Source organism: Globicephala melas, chromosome 1 (assembly GCF_963455315.2).
Source record: "Globicephala melas chromosome 1, mGloMel1.2, whole genome shotgun sequence".
In the NCBI taxonomy this organism is placed as follows: Eukaryota; Metazoa; Chordata; class Mammalia; order Artiodactyla; family Delphinidae; genus Globicephala; species Globicephala melas.
The window spans coordinates 162,272,262-162,290,747 of NC_083314.1; the positions used below are offsets into that span (position 1 = coordinate 162,272,262).

Consider the following 18,486-nt stretch of genomic DNA (forward strand, 5'->3'; position numbering starts at 1 on the left):
AACTCTTATCCAGGATTAATTTAATTTTAAAAACAAATACAAGCTATTGATTCGCTCTTCTCAATTTAACTGGACAGTCTACCTGTGGTATAACTGTCAGGTAAAAACATACATCTTTACAACTTGGTGGTCCCAAGTTTTTTTTTTTTTTAAACCATTTCACAGAAAGGAAAGAAATAATATGAAAACAGCTCAAGAAATACACTAACAAGCAAAAATATATGGGGAAAGAGGAACACATTGTTTTGACTTAACTGAAGAAACTGAGAGGAGACTGGTCTGTGTAAGAAAATGTGTATCCTGGCAAGTTCCGTGTGAAGATTTTAGAGCAGGAATTTATATGACTTGAATCTCCCCTATTTCCTGAATAAAAATGACATCTTGTAGTATTTATACTTCATGGCTCAGACACCTACCTCACTTGGCTCTATTTCTTACTCACTCTAGCATTTACTTAAATGAGTCAGAAAAACTTGGGGATATAGCATAAGAAGAAAAATAACCACTCACAATATTCCCCTTTTTGTGGCTACTTTAGACCTCTGTTACTAGAAAATTCCTGAAGAAAATTTAAATATAAGTCTGTGGCTTTCCTGAATCAAGAAGCCCCCAGTTAATATTTAGAAAACACCTTCTGTTTGGACTAATAACATTGTTGATAGAACTTATTATAGAGGGATAACCAAAGTCTGTGTCTCAAAACCAGTGTTAAATCAATCTCAGGGTTGAGAAGAAAAGGGGAGTCTAAAATCACAAGAAGTGCAGACATTCTCTAGGATCCTTGTCCTTCTGGATCCACACTTCCTTCAGGGTCTTCGTCATTATAAATGTTCTCTGCCTGCCAAAAACAAGAAAAAGAGAAAAGGATATTGAGTAAACATGAAAGTTACTTCTTGAAGTTAAAGTTTCAAATAGACGAGGCCAGGGAGACAGACTGTGGGGCATATACTCTGTTTTAACTATTCAACTCTGCAGTTGTTGGATGAAAGTAGCCACAGACAACCTGCAAATGGGTAAGTATAGTTGCATGCCAAATAAAACAGGCAGCTGGCCACAGGCCACCCCCCGGATTAGGATAGTCCCTAAAAACTGAAGTATGGTTACCATTTGTCTTGATAATCAACCTTGAGTCTTTTAATCAGACAATTATTCGTAACAGTCAAAAAGTAAAAACAACACAAATGTCCATCAACTGACAAATGGACAAATAAAATGATACGTCCATACAATGGAGTATTATTTGGCAATAAAAAAAGTCAGTCACATATTGTATGATTTCATTTATATTAAATGTGCAGAATAGGCAAATCCATACAGAAAGTAGATTAATGGTTGCCTAGTACTGGGTGGACTGGAGGCAAATGGGAGGGATGGCTACTGGGTGTGGGGTTTCTTTCTGGGGTAACTGACTGTAGTGATGGTTGCACAATTCTGTGACTGTACTGCAAAACCCATGTTCTAAATCTCAATTTATAAATATTTTAAAAAGAGAAACTGTTCTTGCATAAAATAAACTCTACTTGTACAACTTGATGAAATACCCATATCCAAAAGCATCTTAAACACAGATACCACTTTCACTTGGGCAAATCTTACTGTTCTTAGTATCTACTATGCACTTAGTATCACTAGGGTAGGTGCTACAGAGGATGGGATAGTCTTAGCTTTCAATCTGACTACAGGGACAAACAATGTATACAATTATGTGAGTAGTCTGACAACAAAAGCGTGGTATCTTCTCCCCTGACACCAATGGGGTGTCCAACAACTCAGTTCAATCCTGATGTTGACCACCTGGAGGTAGCACTGTGACCAAGGGCTCAACCCCACAAGACTACCCTCACTTCAGCAGAGGCCAGTGTCAAGCCCTGAGTGCCCAGGCTACCCAAGTACTCCTGCCCAACTTGGCTATAAATTTTCTCACAGCCACCCCCACCCCCCAGGTTTGATGATTTGCTGGAATGATTCACAGAACTCAGGAAAGCGCTCTACTGGTTTATTATAAAGAGTATAACTCAGGAATGGCCAAATGGAAGAGATGCACAGGGCAAGGTGGGGATGGAGCACAGAGCTTCCACACCCTTTCCGGTGGCATTGATATATTCACCAACCCAGAAGCTCATGAAATCAAAAGCTTTTTATGGAGCTTTCCCAAGAGTTTTTATAGGGGCCCCCTTAAGTTACCTCCTTAGCCTAAACTCAGGTGAGGCCAAAAGCAGCTACTTATAAATAGCAATAGAGACTCCTACCACTCAGGAAATCCCAAGGGTTTTAGGAACTCTGTGCCAGGAACCTGGACAAAGACCAAATGCTTACTACTCATTATATCACAATAATTCTTAAAAACAAAGCAAAACAAAAACCCTCCCCCAAACGGAGTAAAGTAACAACCTGGACTGGAGGTGATGGCCTTGAAGGTGATGTAGCTTAATCTCCTACAACATTCCCATGACAACCACTAAAATACCTTTCACTGACAGACTATCTAAGGCAGCCCATTTCACTTTCTTGTTAGAACTCTGATTTTTTATATTAATTTTGTGTGGGTGTGTTACAAGGAAAAGGATAAAGTGGATTTTCTGTTAATACATGAAACAAATCCTTATTATAAAAAATTATAATACAGAAAGGTATAAAGAAGAAAACAAGAATTCTCTAAACATACCAACCACATTTTGGCAAATAGCCTTCTATTAAATAGTTACATATAATTAAACATAAGACTAGATACCCAAATTTTAATAAGAGGGATTCTATCATGCTGTTCTATAATTTGCTTTTTTCCTACTTATTAGCATATCATGAATAGCTTATAAAACTAAGTATACTTCATTCTGATACATAATATTCCGAAGTATTGATCCAGTATATAATGTGTTAATCTCATACGCCACAAATACTCCCATTTTATTTCTTTATTTTTGATTAATAGGGTTATTCCGTAAGAAAGTTATGAATATCAAAAACTTTTTTCCTCATGTTGAGCCAAACACTCACCTCTGGAGCTTCTTCCTGGCTCTAGATCTACTCTGAGACACCAAAAGTTTCTTTTGAATTATTTTCATTTATTAGGCTACTGTCACTTAAAAGTCATGCAGTTGTTTTGTAAATTGTGGTAAAAGACACATAACAAAATTTACCATCATAACCATTTTTAACTGTACAGTTCAGTGGCATTAAGTCCATTCACACTGTGTGCAGCTATCACCACCATCCATCTCCAGAAGGCAACTGTTTCTTGTATTGCTATATATCAGACATTACAGTTGCTTTTATTAAATTTCAAGTGCTCTGAAAATTCAAAGAAGGGTGATCACCTTCAATTGGGGTATAAAGGCAGGGAATGTTTTTGACATCTAGGTAAGTTTCATGAAGAAATGGTACTCTTTGATGCTGTGACATTGCAGTAGGAACTGTGCTAGGCATGTTCATAAGTAATTTCAAGGGAATGATCATTCCTAAAGATTCGACTGCTAGCAAAGAGGGAAAAACAGGAGGCAAACCAACAATTAGGAGGTTACTGCAATAGCCCAGCAAGTAGTAATGAGAACCTGACCAAAAAACTAGGTGTGGAATACAAACAGGAAAGTTGGTTATATCTGTTTGTAAGATGAGTAAAGACAGGAGAAGCATTGCAGAGATCAACAATATAAAATCTGATAAGTGAACCGCACCTAGAGGTGAACAGACAATAGAGGAAGACCTGAGTTTTCAAATCTAGTGAGCTGGGGAGACATTGAAGCCATATAGAAAACAAAAAGTCAGGAGGTAAGGGGAGTAAGGAAAGGAAGGAGAAAAGAAAAGATTAGTTTTGTTTAGTTGAGTTCGAGATACCAGTGAGACAACTTGATAAAGTTAAAGGGTAGGCAGCTGAAAATGATAATGTGCAGGCAAGTCACACTCGGGAGTAAACTGAACAGAGTTGCCAGTTGTACTGATGGAGTATATAAATATGAAGTGATACTAGGTCTCATTTATCTAAACTCGCCCAAATAAAGAAACACTTACCATTTGCCAAACTTGCATGATATTGTCTTCTGATACAGAACAAATCACCCAAGGTTCATTGGGATTCCAGGAGAAATCAGATATCTTGGCAGTGTGACCACCATGAATAAACTGAAAGAGGAAGGAAAACAGATGAAAAGCAGACAGAGGACAATAAATCACAAACTATTTCAGTTCTGCTCAACATCTGTAACATACCAACAATTCTGGTGGCCCATCTTCTGCATCTTCTGGGGATTGTTCCTCTCCAATTTTACTAGCACAAAAAGATTTTTAGAAGTTAAAACAGGGACTTCCCTGGTGGCGCAGTGGTTAAGAATCCGCCTGCCAATGCAGGGGACACGGGTTCAATCCCTGGTCCAGGAAGATCCCACATGCCGCGGAGCAACTAAGCCCACGAGCCACAACTACTGAGCCCACGTGCTGCAACTACTGAAGCCCTCACTCCACAACAAGAGAAGCCACCGCAATGAGAAGCCCGCGCACCACAACGAAGAGTAGCCCTCACTCGCCGCAACTAGAGGAAGCCCATGCGCAGCAACGAAGACCCAATGCAGCCAAAAATAAATAAATTTAAAAAAAAGTTAAAACAGATTTACCTTGAGTAATTCTGGAAGTGTAAGAAAATAACTCCACAAAGAGTAATAATTAACAAGACTTACCTTAAATCCCAGACATTCAGTCTGCGATCAGTACCACTGGAAGCCAAAATAGTCTCATTGTGAGGTGACCACTGAACCTATACATAAGAAAAAAGCCATCAATTAGAAAATTGAGGGGAAAAAAATCTAAGATTATATTTAACAATTTAACCCATTACTAGACCCAGGATATCAGCTCTTGTTCTATTTCATATTTTTGAAGATCTCATTTATTCTTATTGTCTAATTCCAGCTTCTAGCCAAATGTCATCCAGTGCTGACCTAAGAACTAAAGTACAGATCACACACAAAGTAATTATTTACCCAAGTACTTATAATGAATTCAGTATTACACATAGGACTGCAAAGACTATAATGTACTCCTCACAGTGCCCTTGCATTAAGCTTCCAACATAATGTAACAATTATTTCTTGAACTGAGTCAGAGGGCTTTGCATATGGAGCTTAATTAAACGGATGAGGCAGAAAACATGGAGTCAGTACTTTACGAATGAACTGTGAAATTAACAGATACAGCAAGTTATAAAGGATAAAGGAGTGGAAATAAGGGAAGAGACAAGCGTCAGGAACAAGGCAGATAAAATAATCAGGCACTAACTTTAATATAGAAACAATGGAGGGAAAACAATCCCAATTCATACAGAGATCAGCATAGGCATAAAGATGATTTTTATTCTTATAGCAATGGGATAAGGCACAAGTGTGCCCACTCCCACATTCAGGTTTCCCTTGGGGTGGGGGGAGGAGCATTAGTTTCTCTCACCTGGAATATTTCATCCTTATGTGATTCAAAGGAATGCAACTTAAGTTTCAGATTTCTCAGATCCCACAAGGCAACAGTCTACATACAAAAATGAAACCAAGTACAATCAATAAAATTTTTTTATCGAGAAAAAGAAAATCCATAACTAAAAGATCTCTGTGCATTCAAAAGAAGCCAGAGAGGGACTTCCCTGGTGGTCCAGTGGTAAAGAATCCGCCTTCCAATGCAGGGGACACGGGTTCGATTCCTCGGTCGGGGAACTAAGATCCCACACGCCGCAGGGTAAGTAGGCCCGTGCAGCGCAACTACTGAGCTCACACACCTCAACTAGAGAGCCATGCACCACAACTGGAGAAGAGAAAACCCGCGCGCCACAACGAAAGATTCTGCATGCCACAACTAAGACCCGACACAGCCAAATAAATAAATACTAACAACAAAAGAAGCCAGAGAAATCCACCCTGTTTTCTTGTAGAATAAATCACACTGACCTTGTCAGCTGATCCTGTGGCAAGAATGAACTCACTATAAGGATTGAAAGAAAGGCAGTTCACTTCAGCAGTGTGAGCATCAACTGAGTGGCTCGGTTTGGAAGTATTGTTTGAACGAGTATCCCAGCTTTAGTAAAAGAGAAAAAACAGCAAAAATGCTTGAAATGGGTAACTAAATATAAAACTTAGATAATATATTGAGAAAAAAATGGATTCTACTCACATCATAAGTTTCTGATCATCAGCAACTGACCCAAACAGAGACTCATGGAGCAGATGCCAGGAGACATCTTCTACTACTGCTGTATGCCCTGTAAAGATGGTCTTCGCATCCACAACTTTTCCTTCCTTTGGAACAGCACTGATGTCCCATAGGCAGATAGTCTTAAATGAAAAATTAACTATTATATAAAAGGGTCTCACTTCCTGACACACCCCAGAGGAAAAAAACTGATATAACTAGCCCAGATTTGCTTCAAAATGTAAAGGATACGCACATGGTCATCTGAAGCACTAAGTAAGTGCCCACTGAGATTTGGGTTCCAAGAAAGCCCGTAGCCTTCCTTCTGATGTCCACGGAGACGCAAGTCTGGGTTGCACTCTCCAGAAGGGTCTACAAAGTAACAGACACATCAAGACTATCCAGTCCACTTCCTCTTTGGATCTACTAAGTATAATGGAATTTTTATCAAGAGGTCTAAAGCTCTTACTTTTTATGAGACATACAGACCCATTATGACCAAACAGATAATGCTTAAGAGCTGCAGATTCTATCCTATGTAAAAAAGCATTTTTTTCCCCATGTAGGGAAGAAGGATGAAGGAAGAGTACCCACACATATCAATATAAATATAAGATGTTAAGTTATACAAAGAATAACAAGCAATTAAAATTGAGAGAAGCAATGTATCCCCACAGTGACTCATCATTTGTATTTGAATCGAAGAGGGCAAGTACCTGGTTTAGAAGGATGTTTCGTATAGTCAAAAACAAGAACATCACTGGATGGAGTCTTTGTGGCAATGATGCAAGGGTTCTGGGGCATATAGCGTGCCCTGTTCACTTCTCCTTCATGGTTGATCTTGATTTCTATTTCAATTTTTCCACTAACCGAGCCAAAACCTCCAAATTCTGTAAATACAATAAATTAACTGCAAATGAGGACAAAGCAAGAGCTACTCTATGTCACTCAAAGTATGACACAGGCAAGGCTTTTAATCAACGAACTGGTGTAATACTAGAAGCGATCTAAAAATTTGTTAGCAGTATAAAGTGCGTTCACATTCCTTATTTCATTTGATTCTTAGCATAACCCTACAGCGTAGAAGAGTTATTATCTCCAAAAATTTTACACGAGGGCTTCCCTGGTGACGCAGTGGTTAAGAATCCGCCTGCCAATGCAGGGGACACGGGTTCGAGCCCTGGGCCAGGAAGATCCCACATGCCGCGGAGCAACTAAGCCTGTGCGCCACAACTACTGAGCCTGCGCTCTAGAGCCCGCGAGCCTAGAGCCCGTGCTCCTCAACAAGAGAAGCCACAGCAGTGAAAAGCCTGCGCACTGCAACGAAGAGTAGTCCCCGCTCGCCGCAACTAGAGAAAGCCCGCGCGCAGCAACAAAGACCCAACGCAGCCAAAAATAAAAAATAAGTAAATAAAAATTTTACACAAGAAAAGAGAAGCTCAGAGGACCTACATTAATTTGTTTATGGTGACTTGACTATGGCAGAACCTAAACTGAATCCCTATTTTTCTGATCCCTAGCCTGGTACTCTTTCAGCTATACCTGCAATGATTTAGGTAATAATATACCTAATAAGTATTACATTACTATCTAAAAGTAAGGAACACTATTGACTCCACTTCAAAAATTCTCACTAAGTGGCTTTCAAGCCTCACTTAAACTATCAAAAAAAATGTGCTCAATAAATAAAATCAAAGTTACTGTTTTAATGAATATTAAGTACACAGTGTGCTAGGTACTAAAGAGTCCCTTTTACTATTTATTTGAAACTCTAGTTTGGGATGACCTTTCTGAAATACCGTCACATCTTTCCTCACACCAGTGAAGAAAAACAGAGCCACAACAGCTGGTTCCACTTTCCTGACCTCTCACTTACACTTGCCAACTAGAGTCCTTGGTTGAAATAAACCAGGTAGGCAAGGGCTAGACAAAAACATTTTTTATTCATATTTGACTACTGTATGCACTTACAGAATTCTCCCAAGTACCATTATAAAATGTATAACAATATAATTTGTGATTACGCAAATCTTGGCAAAGCAATATTTAAACAAAGGTAGTTAATAAGTAGCCAAAGAATTACAGAAGGCAGCATGATAAGGTACCTGAGTAACAGTCAGGCCATGGCATAACTGACTCTGCCACTTACTATCTTGGTGGTTTTGGTGAAGGCCTTCAATTTCTGTGAACCTCAAACACCTTACCCATAAAACAAAGTTATGAAAGTAACTTGTAGATGAAAATGACACTCTGAAGGACAAAAATCTTTTCAAAAAGCAGAGACATAGTTGGGTAATATAATTAGCAGATAACTTTCAACCTCAAAATAACTTTATAAGTTGAAAAGCAGTGGTTTAAACAAGCTAAAAACCTAGAAACAGTTCAAAATAGACTCTAAAAGAGAAAAAACCCCAAACACATTAAACAATTTCCCCCCCAGAATTCTAGACCACAAGCATCTACATTGTAAAAAAAGAAGGCATGATTAGGATATGTGATCTCAAAGAACTTTTAGTCCAAACACAGGGAGATAAGATAAGCACACAATTATAGATGACTATGACAGAAAAGAATAATTGCCAGAAAAGAGATACCAACAAGGAAAGAGCAATAGCTGGCATGGAGCCCACAGAGCAAGGGGTAATTGTTATATAATGTGGGTTATTTCAGTATCAGCTATATACTTCTAATCAGAGGCCCCCCTCAAATGTAGTTGAAGTACAGTAATAAGAAATCAGCTTAGAGGATTCACAATTGAGATTTATGAAGATGAGGATTTATCTATTTAACAAATAGATTCCCCAAGTTGAAGGTGATACGCAAAAGGCCAAATCTGATGTAGGAAAGAAAGACTGAGGTAGAAATGTACAATAATTTGAATGACTATAAAGGTCTAACTATGTTGCCATTTTGTTTGCTTCTCTCCATATAAAATACCATTTAAAAAGACTGAGACTGGGGCTTCCCTGGTGGCGCAGTGGTTGAGAATCTGCCTACTAATGCAGGGGACACAGGTTCGAGCCCTGGTCTGGGAGGATCCCACATGCCGCGGGGCAACTAGGCCCATGAGCCACAACTACTGAGCCTGTGCGTCTGGAGCCTGTGCTCCGCAACAAGAGAGGCCGCGATAGTGAGAGGCCCGCGCTCCGCGATGAAGAGTGGCCCCCGCTTGCCACAACTAGAGAAAGCCCTCGCACAGAAACGAAGACCCAACACAGTAAAAATAAATAAATTAATTAAAAAGAAAAGTACCAATGTCACCGTGGATGTGAGGATTAAATTAGTCAATGCTTTTGAAAAAAAAAAAAAGACTGAGACACAACAATATAGTAAAAGTGTCTAGCCTGATGAATTTTTACATATGCATATATCCGGGGAACTACCACACAGATAAAAATATGGAACATCTTCAGCCCTCTCTTATCCTCCCACAAGGTACCACTGTGTCCCTCCCAACCAATGCTGCCTGACAAACTAGATAACCGGCATTCTAATTTCTACCACCGTACCGTTTTTTTGAGCCCATAAACATTTTGAAACTAAGAAGAATAAGTTGTAACGTCTTGAGTCAAATATTCCATTATTTCATCATGATTTAGTAATAGTTTATTATATATTGAGGCGAAAGACTAAAGATTACTTAAAAACAAAAACAAACACCCCCCCCAACCCATTCCCCAAATAAGTTGCTAAAAATAAATCTGTTGATATTTGAAGATCCTGGTAACAGAGTCTGAAGTAAACTTTTAAACCGAATCTATTTTCAGGCTTAAAATGTGACCATAGCCTGGCTGAATCTAATATAAACACACACATTCTTTTTAATGTCAAAACAAGCCTAAGCCAGTTTTTAGTTCTTTCTCTTTGAAAGTTTAATGATCTTTTGAAGCTGTCTGCCACCAAGTACCTCAAACCAAATGGGGTCAAGTAGAAGGTAATCAATTACAATAGTTCAATCTGAGAGTCCAGGACATTTCATCTGAGAGCAAGGAGGGACTAGGAAGCTATCTATCTAACAACAACCCAAGAAGTTTTAAGAGATATTAGTATATCTACTTCCAGCACTGTTGAGACCACATGGAGAGCACCTGCCCCGCTTCAAGCACCAAGCTTGTTCAGTCATCCGAGGGTGATGTGAAGGACGAAGGAGAGGTAAAAGTAAGAGAAAAGGAAGGAATGGGAGCTGATATGCTATGTAACCTTTGGGCAAGTTACAAAACAACTGTAAGCATCGGTTTCCTTGTGAGGATTAAATAGGGCGAAATACAGTCATACAAATGTATCATACATATTACTGGTATTTTTCATAGTTCCTCTATTATTATTAGTAAGGGGGATAAAGGTATCATCAGAACATAAAAGTAAATTGGTTTGATGCCACTCAAAAAATTCAGTTACCAGAAAGACTGGAGTGTATGTTAAAAGATGCCATTTCAAAAGCCAGGGAAGACTTATATGAGGAATCTAAAAAAGAATACAAATGAATCTATATACAAAACAGAAACAGACTCACAGACATAGAAAACAAACTGATGGCTACCAAAGGGGAGGGGTTGGGGGGATAAACTAGGAGTATGGGATTAATAGATACAAACTACTATACATAAAATAGATAAGCAACAAGGATTTACTGTATACTCAATATCTTGTAGTAACCTATAACGGAATATAAAAAAATCCAAAAAAACCCCCCAGACCTAATGAATCACTATGCCGAACACCTGAAACACAATACTGTAAATCAACTCTACTTACAACAAAAACAGTGAAGAAAATGGATTAGTCAGCAAATGGCATTAAAAAAAAATTGCTAACCACTTAGAAAAAAGCTCAGATTCCTATTTCATCCCTAAAACCAAAACAAATACAAGGAAGATTAAAGTTTTAATAGTCAAAACACAAAAGTACCAGAAAACAACAGCTAACTATTTTAAAATCTTGGAATGAAGGCCTTTCAGTGAATGACAAAATCAGAAGGACACCAGAGGAAAGCTGGATAATTTAAAATTCATAGCTTCTAAACAAAACAGGACTCAAAATTATAAAATAAAGAGGGAAAAAATTACCTATAACCTATTAGTTAGGGATAACTTACCTTATATAGAGAGATAACTCAAAAGAAAAAATGAGCAAAAAACATAAATAGGCAGCTCAAGAGAGAGACAGACAGACAAATATTTTAAAATAGGTCCAACATTACGAATAACTTAAAAAGCCAAGTAGGGAATTCCCTGGCAGTCCAGTGGTTAGTACTCCGTGCTTTCACTGCTGAGGGCACGGGTTTGATCCCTGGTCAGGGAACCAAGATCCTGCAAGCAGCGTGGTGCAGCCATTAAAGGAAAAAAAAAAAAAAAAAAAAAAAAGCAAAGAGTGTAGTATTACATTCAATGTTGGCAAAGGCATGCAGAAACAGACATCAATACATCTGCTATTGGTGAAATTGTGAATCTTTCTTTGGAGGGCAACTTAGCAGTACCAATTATAATTGAAAATGTTCTTGCCACTTGATTAACATTCCACTTAATCATTCTACAGCAAAACTATGCAAGATACATGTACAAGAACTGTTTTTGAAGCCAAAAGATTGGAAACCACTTAAATGTTAATTGAGGGATGGTTAATTATAGTATAGTATACAGCCATCAAAAAGGAGGCACATCTCCATATGCTCACACAGAAAGATGTCCAAGATACACCAGGCCAGGAAACTGTATTTTATGCTGTATTCCCAGTACCAAGAAAAATTGCCTGGCATACAGTAAGTACTTAATATATTTGTTGAATGAGTGATCCAATAAATGGGATAGATAAACCATTCAGAAAACTATCAATTTAACAGCAATCCATAAGGGATAGATTTACAGGGGGAGGAGGGTTCACAGTATTTTATATTTGCTTCAATTTTTTTTTTTTTTTGGCTGCACTGTACAGGCTTGCCCAATCTTAGTTCCCTGACCAGGGATCCAACCAGGGCCCCCACAGTGAGAGCATGGAGTCCTAACCACTGGACCATCAGGGAATTCCCTGCTTTATTAATGATGATTTATTATATTACCAATCAGAATATTTGCTTTATGTCTAAATAACCAAAAGTCCTATTTAAAGATAATTTATTTAATAAAAAGGAAACAGGCTCAGAGAGGCTAAATGATTTATCCTCAAACCACACAGCTAGTGAGCAGCTCAACAGGGTCTCAAGCCCATCTTCTGATTCTTTTTTTTTGATGTGGACCACTTTTAAAGTCTTTATTGAACGTGTTACAATATTGTTTCTGTTTTATGTTTTGGTTTTTTGGCTGCAAGGCATGTGGGATCTTAGCTCCCCGATCAGGGATCAAACTCGCACCCCGTGCACTGGAAGGCGAAGCCTTAACCACTGGATTGCCAGGGAAGTCCCAGTCTTGATTCTTAAGTTCAGTGTTTTATCCCCTCAATCACTGATGCCTACCTAGAGAATAACTCTGTAGTAACCATATCCTATAGTTCACACACTTGGGTCAGCGACACAAAATCATGTTTGCTGACCTTTATCCTAAGGACTTATTTTGCATTCTATATTACCCTAAGCTGAATATGGAATGATCAAAAGAGTAACTGTACATTACAATCCTGGCAAGTAACTGGAACCCAAAATATCTTAGATAAAAGAATGGATTCTGCTAATCAGGAGAAATCTAAGATAAAAAACATTAAACGTTCATTTTTGGCACAAATCTCAATACTGAGAGCCTATCTTCTACCTCCCAGTAATAATTTGAGTTCAAGGACAACAATAAAGGAAACCCACTCATTTCTATCTCTTCTGAAAGGGAAAAAGTATTTCATGAACAGTTAAGCCCTTAGGATATCTCCTAAAAATAGGATATAATTAAACACTCAATTTTTATGTACTATATAGCAAATGCCAAGGTTAAGTCATTTATACCACTTAAACCCGGAAAGTGTAATTTAAGCCAGTGTTTTTCAACCTTTTTTTTCATTATTGCCCCTGTAAGGAACCTTGTAGGACATTTTTTCTGATACCTTGATGAAATTCCTGTGTATTTGTTTATGCCTGCTATGTATTTCTGTGCTTTAAACAGTTCAAAGAATAAGATTGTTTTCACACACACACCCCTCTGAGAACCAATTTTCACTCCCGCAGGGGCAGTATCTCCCATGTTGAGAATGCAAGCATGCGTAGCAGTAATATATGGTGGATTTCTGCTTCTTTCAATTCTAGAAATTTCCCCACCACCAAATTTAGTTGAAGAAAGTTTACAGAAAAGGTACAGAACCAAGTATGTGTTAAATATGTCTTCTGACATCTAATATCTATACTGCAAAATCAGGCTTTCCAAAGCTTAGTTATCTTGTTCCTAACTTGAGAGACTACTTTATCAAACTGTACACACTCTTTATTATAATTTAGAGATATGAAAAATATAACCCATATATCATTCTTTCCTTCACCTTTAAGATTCCTACCTCCTTTTTCACTGTCGTAGTGTGAAGCATCAAACTGAGCATCATCGTTAGGGAGCTGCACACTGGCTATCACAAGGTGGTTTTGTTCATCTGATGTGTGTGTCCCCAGGACAAGTCGATGAATACTGAAATCTTTCCCTTCTGGTCTATAATAGGAATATATGGTCAGTATTCAAATCAGTACACTAAGAGAGACTACAAAGTCAGTGACATACATGTATGCACAAGGCACTATTACAACCAGGTTTTCAGAGGAAGAAGTCATTAAGAGCCATAGTTCCTACTTTTCACATATCTTCCATAGAGCTGAGTATAAGGACCGCAGAACACTTAATTTCGTAATTATTAACTTAGCCAAATATTTACAATTACTTTGAGGAAAAAGTCTGATGGAATAAAATACGAATTAGCTACTCACCCTTTACAAGGAGTTGGAGGGAAAGAAACCAATTGGTAGGTATACTACCACTTTAGGTTACTTCATTAGGTTAACATCATTAAAAGGAAAAGGAAGTAACATCAGGTAAACTAACTGTTCAAATACTACTGAAGCACAAAGATAATTAAGATGTGATCCATATCCTCAAAAAACCAGGGACAATTAAACAGTCATATACACAAACATTTTAAACACAAGTCAACATATAATTCATGAAAAGTACCCAAGAACATGGAAATTTAGATACGAAAGATTAGTTCTGGAATAAAGGACACGTTCTTAGCAGAAGTGTTACCTGAGCAGGTCTCAAAATGAGAGATAATCTAGAAGAGGGGGACAAGGGCTTTGGAAGACAGTATTCTAAGGGAAGTAAGCAAAGGGAAGATTACAAAGTGCCAGACACCACGTTAAGCATTTCACATACCTCATATCACTTAAACACCATAACAACACTTTGAAGTACTATTCTAATTTGAAGATGGTTTGGGAAAATTAAGCAACTTGCCTAAGATCACAACTACGAACTAACAGAACTAGAACTGAAGTCCAAATCTGACTTTGAATGTGGGAAAACAAAGTGAGAGAGAAGGCTAGAAAGCAGATAAAAATCAGACTCTAGGGTACTGAATGCCAGCTTAAGGCATTCTGGACTCTTTACTGTAAGGAACAAAGAACCATGGAAAATTTATAAGGGACATAGCATCATCTGAGTTACCTCAGAAGGATTAATTTAACAGTGTAAAGCAGAGGTTCTTCAAGCGTAGTATCAGGAACAATAGCATCAACATCATCTGGGAACTTCAGCATGCAAATTCTGAGATCCACTATAGACCTACTCAATCTGAAACTTGGGGGGGAGGGATGGTTTGTGGTGCTCAACAATCTGTTCTGCAGGGAATTCCTTGGTTGTCCAGTGGTTAGGACTCAGCGCTTTCACTGCCATGGCCCAGGTTCAATCCCTGGTCAGGGAACTAAGATCCCGCAAGCTGCAAGGCGTGGTCAATTGAAAAAAAAAAAAATCTGTTTTACAATCCCTCCAGCTGATTATGATGCCTGTTAAAGTTCTAGAACCCATGGTCTAGATGGGAAAGATGCTACACAAGAATTGATCAGGGCTTATAAATGGACTGTCAAGTGGATAAAGGAGGAAAAACCTAAAAAATGTCAAACCAAAGTCAACTATGAAAAGGAGAAATGGGAACAATAGAAAAAGTTGGGTTGGGACCTCCATGGAAAAAATATACTCAGTTTGAAATATGTCATGTTGGGAAAGCCAATAAAATACTCCAGATAAGACAGCTGAAAATTCAGGTAGCGCTCAGAAGTTGGATCTGGAGATAACTCAACAGAAATTCCTCTGCACAGAGTTAATAGGTGTCTACATGTCACATGGGAAAAAAACAGAGGAAAGATAAGAGGGCTGTCAACATAAAGTTGGGGATACCTGCATTTAGAAAGTTAAAGACTCAGAGCAAGTGAGGGAGGGAAGAAGAATATTACAAAACTATGATTGTATGGTTTTTTGTGTTTAGAAACAAAATATGAATAAAAAAGAACACACACACACACACAGAGTAAACAGTAGACATTAGAGATAGTTGCTTAAAGGACCCCTCATTCTAAAAAAATAAATAAGTAAATGACGTTATTCGAGCAGAATACAAAAAAAAAAAAAGGGGAAGGATATTTGGACCAATGTCTAATACTGCAGAAAGATTTATTTACCTCAATTCATAAAGTAGAAAGCTACTAAGACTACAGCACAGATTTCAGCCTTGGGTTATTTAGTCTTAATTCACTGCTTTCCAAACATAGCTAATCACATTATATGGAAAGATTTTCTAGAATGACTTAGTAGGTATGGGGTGGCCAATATTTGGGATCCTCTGGTCCAGTATCATTTAGCACATGTCTACAGTAAATCTGGAATCACCATTCAACTATTCTCAAGTATCCTGCCACAAGTTCCTAAGTGGTTTGAACTGAGAACTCCTGACAGAAATGACTCCACTTATCCTGAACTCAAGTAATTCTGATGATCAGCTGAATATGGGAACTCCTGGTCATGATAAACCAGCTTCCAGCTCTAAATTTCTAAGTACTTATTAACATACTTAGGACAGATGTTGCCATTTTTTAAAAAAATGCCAATGTGAAGGCAGCAGGCTCATTCTTAAGTTATTAATAACATTTATATAAAACTTGTTGAGCTGAAACGTAGCCAAATAACCGCAATTCGCAAATATCTTGACTTCTAAAGACCTGAGTTTTGAAGGAATTTACTTACTTAGTACACTTATAGAATTTCTAAATGTTCTGAATGGCAGGTACCATGTCACATTCATCTTTGCATTAACCAGCTACTACCAATGACTGTGAGATTCAAATTTCTTTTGTTGAAAAAACTGGACTCATCTTAACACTTTTTGAAAGCTGACAAATTTTACATAACTGTTTGGTCAACTATAGTTATAATACAGCTATTCAATTCAGAATCAGATAAAGAAGACAACATGTTTTCTCTTATCAGGTAAACTGCAAAGTTGTTTTACATTTTGCCTTTTTTGGCCTAGAAAAAAAATGTCACCACTAGGTTCTGATCACGTGCCCGCTACGGGGTGACTGGAGAAAAGAAAAACAGGGAAAATCGATGCAAGAAATCTACACCGAGAACACAACAAAATAACGTTCAAAAGATTCCTATCACCTGGTTACATCAGGAAGCCACTGTGCAGTTAGGCTGGGCCACTCCAGAGCATGGGTCATCACCAAATCGTAAAGAAAAGGAGTGTTCTTTTTCCATATTTTGTATTCTTCATTGATCACACGTTCTTCTACTGCGTCATCAAAGGCTGCTAAAACATTAAAAACAAATTTAAGTTAGCGACCACAAATGGAAACCGAGTAGACACTTTCAAAGCTACCGGCACGGCTCCAGAATCCCGATTCTGAAATGGAGGTTTGTCTAAATCTCCCCGAGGCGCAGGCACCAACACCGCTCTCCAGCTTCACGGGGCCTAACTGCTGGGGTCATCCCGGCCAGACGCCGTTAGCCGTTCGGGCGACGACGTCGGCAGGAGAACAGAACCCGCGAGGAGGGCCGAACACCGACCCCTGCGGGTAGCGAGCGCTGCAGAGAGGACCCGGAGAGAGACAGGTAGACCGACAGGGAGCGCGGGGAGGGACCAAACACCCGCCGGGGCCCCCACCGCCGCTGCGCCGGGCCTCCGCTCCCGAGGAGCTGGCGCGCCGTTAGCCCTCCCCGCGGGGCGATTTCTCCTCACGCCTGCGATGGCGGGTACGGCACTCAGCAGAGTCCGGCCTGTCCTCACTGTTAGGCCGTGTCGAGGCCGCTACGCAAGCCCGGCACCCCCGCTCTCCTGTGGCCGCCCCGGCACCCTCACCTTCCTTGTCGGCCATGGCGGGCAGGCAAGCCGGGGGGATCGGGTTGAGCTTTGCGAGAGGGGCGGGGAGGCTGCGGGCGCTCGCTCTGCGCGCGCGGCCTCTATTGTTTCCTGCTGCCCCTGAGTGAGGGCCGACTCGCGCACCTTCGCGCCAACACCGGCCAATCGGAGCGCGCCGAGCGGCGAGGTGGGCGGGGAAGCCGCGTTCGTAGCCTATCCAGACGCGCGGAGTCGCTTGCCGCGGGGTCGAAGCGCGCGCTCCTCCCCTACCCCCACACTGCCGGGAGCCGACTTCCTTCGATTGCGCGCGCGCGGGGTTGGTGAGCGTGCGCCTCTCGAGGTCACGTGAGAGGTTTAGTCCGCACGCTCCTGGGTGCAGCCATTTTCTTGAAGCTAGCGATCCCTTCAAAGTAGGACTTTAGATGAGGAGTCTAAAATGTTTTAGGGTCTAGTTGTCAGCTCTGGGGGTGAGGCTGCAAGAAAAGGCTTCTATCAGACCTCGAGATGTCTAATTCAAGTGTCCCTTGCTCCTAGGTCCTCCAATTTATTTGTTCCCTTAGTTCTTAGAACTATTGATGAAGCAAACCCAGAAAATGAGGCCTTGGACTTTTAAAGAGCTCCAAGCGACGGGACCTAGGACGGAAGTCTTAGGGGATTAAGTAAGTCCTCGAGAATGGAGTCCTGGCCCTTTAAGGGTGTGTGTCAAGGGGCGGAGTCTAGGGCGGAAGTTGTAAGTCCGGGCCGAAGTCCGGCTGACGAAGGGCGGAAGTTGAGTTTGGGGCCCAAGCCGCAATCATGGCGCTGGAAGGGGAAAATGTTAGAGATTACAATTTGACTGAGAAGCAGAAGGCGATCAAGGCCAAGTATCCTCCAGTCAATCGGAAGTACGAGTGTGAGTAGGTGGCTCACTTCTCTTCTTGCCGGGGGCTTCCGGCTTCCTCTTCCATTTTGCCCCATAGGGTGGCTCAGGCATTCCCGTTTTGCCATTTATTGTAGGCTTTTATGTACTTC

At 39.9% G+C, this 18,486-nt stretch overlaps 2 protein-coding genes across 8 annotated transcripts in view; one reads left to right on the top strand and one right to left on the bottom strand.

The window, feature by feature from the left end:
- Nucleotides 1–3: 3 nt before the first annotated feature.
- On the bottom strand, nt 4–17,620 carry RBBP4 (RB binding protein 4, chromatin remodeling factor). 2 transcript variants are annotated; one of them, XM_030870817.2, is made up of 12 exons: nt 17,476–17,620; nt 16,779–16,926; nt 13,633–13,778; nt 6,882–7,055; nt 6,422–6,537; nt 6,148–6,308; nt 5,925–6,051; nt 5,434–5,511; nt 4,671–4,747; nt 4,207–4,264; nt 4,009–4,119; nt 4–838 (listed from the first exon to the last, which is right to left on the bottom strand). In XM_030870817.2, exons 1-12 carry the CDS (start codon nt 17,489–17,491, stop codon nt 773–775), a joined length of 1,278 nt encoding a protein of 425 aa, XP_030726677.1. In that variant the 5' UTR covers nt 17,492–17,620; the 3' UTR covers nt 4–772. The 2 variants fall into 2 exon arrangements, with proteins under 2 accessions (XP_030726677.1, XP_060164389.1); XM_060308406.2 differs by lacking the exon at nt 17,476–17,620 and adding an exon at nt 17,184–17,208.
- A 533-nt stretch (nt 17,621–18,153) lies between these two features.
- Nucleotides 18,154–18,486, top strand: part of ZBTB8OS (zinc finger and BTB domain containing 8 opposite strand) — a 130,274-nt gene continuing 129,941 nt past the window's right edge. For 2 of the 6 annotated variants that reach the window (XR_009565926.2, XM_060308414.2), the window contains exon 1: nt 18,154–18,367. Coding sequence is in view for 5 of the 6 variants with exons in the window: in XM_060308414.2 (XP_060164397.1) it covers nt 18,271–18,367 (97 nt within the window). In the remaining variant the exon portion in view is untranslated. The remainder of the gene's footprint in view (nt 18,368–18,486) is intronic. The other 4 variants (XM_060308421.2, XM_060308428.2, XM_070045586.1 and 1 more) reach the window with 4 other exon arrangements.